Source organism: Sinocyclocheilus anshuiensis, unplaced genomic scaffold (assembly GCF_001515605.1).
Source record: "Sinocyclocheilus anshuiensis isolate Anshui unplaced genomic scaffold, SAMN03320099.WGS_v1.1 scaffold412, whole genome shotgun sequence".
Lineage (NCBI taxonomy): Eukaryota > Metazoa > Chordata > Actinopteri > Cypriniformes > Cyprinidae > Sinocyclocheilus > Sinocyclocheilus anshuiensis.
In genome coordinates, this window is record NW_015558661.1 from 1,973,573 (window position 1) to 1,977,298 (window position 3,726).

The window sequence follows — 3,726 nt, forward strand, 5'->3', positions numbered from 1 at the left end:
ATGTTTTACTGTAGGTGAGCGGGATCAGACCAGTAGGAGTCACCGCTACGCTCGCTCTCTCGCTCTGCTGAGCCTCTGTGATTGAGCAGGGACACAACATGCCGGAAGTGGGGTTTCGGGACTCGTAAGCGTGGAAAGTTTACTCTATTAAGAAATCTACTTTTCCCGAGGATTAAAGCTGTTCTTTAGGTTTTGTTTCACTGTTTCATTCATTTGCACTTTTACAATGGGGCTCCCGGCGCTGGAATTCAGTGATTCTTTTCTGGACAGTCCTGACTTCAGAGAGCGACTCAAATGCCACGAAATTGAGCTGGATCGTACTAATAAATTCATCAAGGAACTAATCAAAGATGGAAATATGCTTATTAGTGCGCTGAAAAGTAAGTTACAGGTCGTGTGTCTTTTTAAACGTAAGATAATCTGTGATTTATGGAGGTTTATAAGCGAGAAAGCACAGATTTGTTGTGCTATTTAAATATTTTTTATTATATTAATAATTAAGAAAGGACCTATTAAGAAAGGACCTATGATAAACTGGTAGCTGACCTTTTACCCTTTTAAAGACATTTCATTTAACTACTTAAAACTACAGCTCCTCATGTAAAGGGTCTTCAGAGTCTTATTAACAATTTAATCTCAAAAAGCAAATCATTACAAACATATTTAACCACTCTAATATCAAACAGGTTGAGGAACTGAACATGTACACTAGGGTTGGTGCACGCCATCATATAATGCTTGTTTATTCAGCTGGTATCTGATGTGATATCAGAAAGGAGACAAATCTCTGCTAGATATGCTGTTATCAGCCACTTCACCAGCATGGCTCCTCCTGCCTTCCTCTAGATATATTTGCTTTGCACTAGTCTTAGCCTTTGAACATTTAGGTCCAATCAGCTTTGACTATTTCTTGTTATTTTCATCATTATTCTCTTTCACAACTTTCTCCTTTATTCTCAGCCACAATGCAGTCTGGTAGAAGGCTCATTTGGGCTTTTGTACTAAACAAAATCAGTGAATGTCTTCCAGAAAAGACCTACATCACTACTGCTTTAATTGACTATTGAAGTATTTGTGATGTTATCTCCTTCCTTTTAGTCTGAACAAATCACAGCTTATATAATATTATATTAATAACTGAAAACTCAGTGAATATGCTCAAATTATTAGGAAGCTCCATCACATAACTGTTTGTTGTCTCTCTGACAGATCTATCTGCAGCTGTGCAGAAATTTTCCCAGTCCCTACAGGATTTCCAGTTTGAATGCATCGGAGATGCAGAGACAGATGATGAGATTAACATTGGTAAGTAGTTGGCAAATGATCAAGATGAAAATTATTTGAATAATCATGCAATTGAATAAATTATACCATTTCTTATCCGGAGAAAAATTAAATTCTGTCATCATTTACTTACCTTAATGTCTTTCTGAACCAGTACTCTTTCTTTCATGCAACTCTTTCATGCAAGGAAACGTTTAGTAGAATGTTGAAGCTGCTCTCATTCATACTAAAAAAGTGGATGGGGACAAAAGGAGTCAATCCCAAAAAAATAAAATTTACATTGTTATTCACAAAAAATCTTGCCTTGAGAATTTAGCTTGATAGCTAAGATTGCCATTCATTGTATGGGAAATTCATTTCTTAGTCATTCAGCTATGAATAACTCCTTTGTCTCACAGAATAAAGAAAGTCATACAGGTTTGGAATGACGTGAGAGTGTGTAAATAATGGCAGAACATTAATTTGTTGTGAGAACTATCCCTTTAAGCTGTAAATAGTGATGTAAACTTTGAAACAGTCTCCAAAATGTTCATGCCTCCATAAGCTTTTTATTTGCAGCTGTCGTCCTAAGTCACCCACCAACAGTAAGCTGAGAAAACACACATTACTGTAGCATTACAGCTCCATAGTGTCAAACACAACAGTGATGGTTCTTTATCAGACTGAGACAATTGCTGCCTGGCATTTAGAAAACCATGAACCCAAACAACCGTCTGCAAGGTGTGAGAATGTTCCTTTCTGGCCCTGGCTGTCCATATTGGTCATAACACTCTTAGATATTTAGGCTGGTGAGACTCTGATAATTTGCAGCTTAGTGTTTAATGTTAAAATGTACCCCTTTTTTCTTTAAAATACATAAAAATCTTTCATTTAATAGGGTTTGGCGATACTGGTTATGGTTGTACTGATTTAAAATAATTGCCATACACTACCTTTCAAAAGTTTGAGGTAATACGATTTTTACTAACTATCTGATCAAATAAATGCAGCCTTGGTGAGCATAAGAGACTTCTTTCAAAAAGAGTAAAAAAAAAAAAAAAAAACACCCCAAACTTTTCAACAGTAGAGTATGTTTGCGATAAATCATAATGCCAGTTCTTTGAATGTGATATGAATATCTCAACAGGATGAGTATTGTTTCATGCATGCCTGGCATGTCCTTTTAAGTGCATCTCTGCGGATTTGTGGTTCTCCTGCTACATTTGCAAAGCAGATTTGTCTTGCTGTAACATGATTTTGAAATGACCGAGGGTGTGTTTATCTGTAGTCTGTGCTTCTAATAGAAAGTAGTTGAAAGTAGTTCTTATCTGAGTTCCTAATTTGATATCTGGAGGAGTTAAAATCCTCAGAGAATGATGAGGGGGACTGAGAGGTGGGACCCTGCTTATCGCAAAACAGAAAAATGCTGTATATCCCAGGATAGGAAGTGATGTGGCCAAAGCGTATTTTGTTTAGGGGAAAAAAAAGCACAATCTCAGAATCACAACATCGTGTGATTTTAGTAGCATGACATAATATCAACAGTAGTTTATTTTAGATCACAGTTGTTTTCTTCTGCATGTTTTAAATCATTTCTCAGGTGCTGGTTTTAGCTTGTATCTGGATTATATTTTTAGTATCATTACAACAAGGCATATTCAGGAACTAACATGAACAATCACGGTGTCAGAAATGTAATGGATCACTGTAAAACATGCAATTCAGCTTTTGAAATGATTAATCTTCCCTTTTTTTCTATGGCTGACCATGATGCACACATGCAGGGCTCATACAGGAAACATGCTTTGTGTTACTCTCACATTTCTACATCTTGAACATGGGGTCTGCTGTTTCTGGAATACCCCTTTGTAGGGCTGCACGATTAATCGAATGCGATTGTCATGCGCATTTTGATAGTAAAGCCGGTTCTGTAATCAATAGTAAATCTCCATCACCTGCTTTCAGATGGAGCAGTATTTACTACACAGAGCCGTAGTTCACTGACAAGCTACGCAAAAAAATTACAGACGATATAATTGTGCGATTATGAAATCGTTAGCGATAATGACGGCTGTTTGCGTAGCTTCTCAGTGAACTACGGCTCTGTGTAGTAAATGCTGCCCCATCTGAAAGCATGTGAAAATATCACATTAATAACATGCTGCTCCATCTGAAAGCATGTGAAAATACCACATTTAATTAGCCTACATATTTTTACTCCAAACTCCCTTCATAAAGTCAGTCGAGTGTTTGAAATAAATCCTTCTGTGAGATGATGTGGCTTCTTACACAGAATAAGGCACTTTTAGTTAAAAGTGACTGTAAAACATCAGCTCTAGTGGCGCAGATGGATAAGCGCGTGTCGTTGGCTTTTTGACGCGATCGACCCGGGGTTCGATTCCGCCTTTTGCCGAACTTTTTTTCCCTCCCTTTTCAAATCTCGTATTAGCAATGGATTCTATT

General features: G+C 37.3%; 1 protein-coding gene across 1 annotated transcript in view; it reads left to right on the top strand.

Moving 5' to 3' along the window:
- Window positions 1-66: 66 nt before the first annotated feature.
- Window positions 67-3,726, top strand: part of LOC107681078 (rho GTPase-activating protein 42) — a 27,012-nt gene continuing 23,352 nt past the window's right edge. The window contains exons 1-2 of the mRNA XM_016477222.1: window positions 67-380; window positions 1,210-1,305. Coding sequence (XP_016332708.1) covers window positions 227-380; window positions 1,210-1,305 — 250 coding nt within the window. The 5' untranslated portion in view covers window positions 67-226. The remainder of the gene's footprint in view (window positions 381-1,209; window positions 1,306-3,726) is intronic.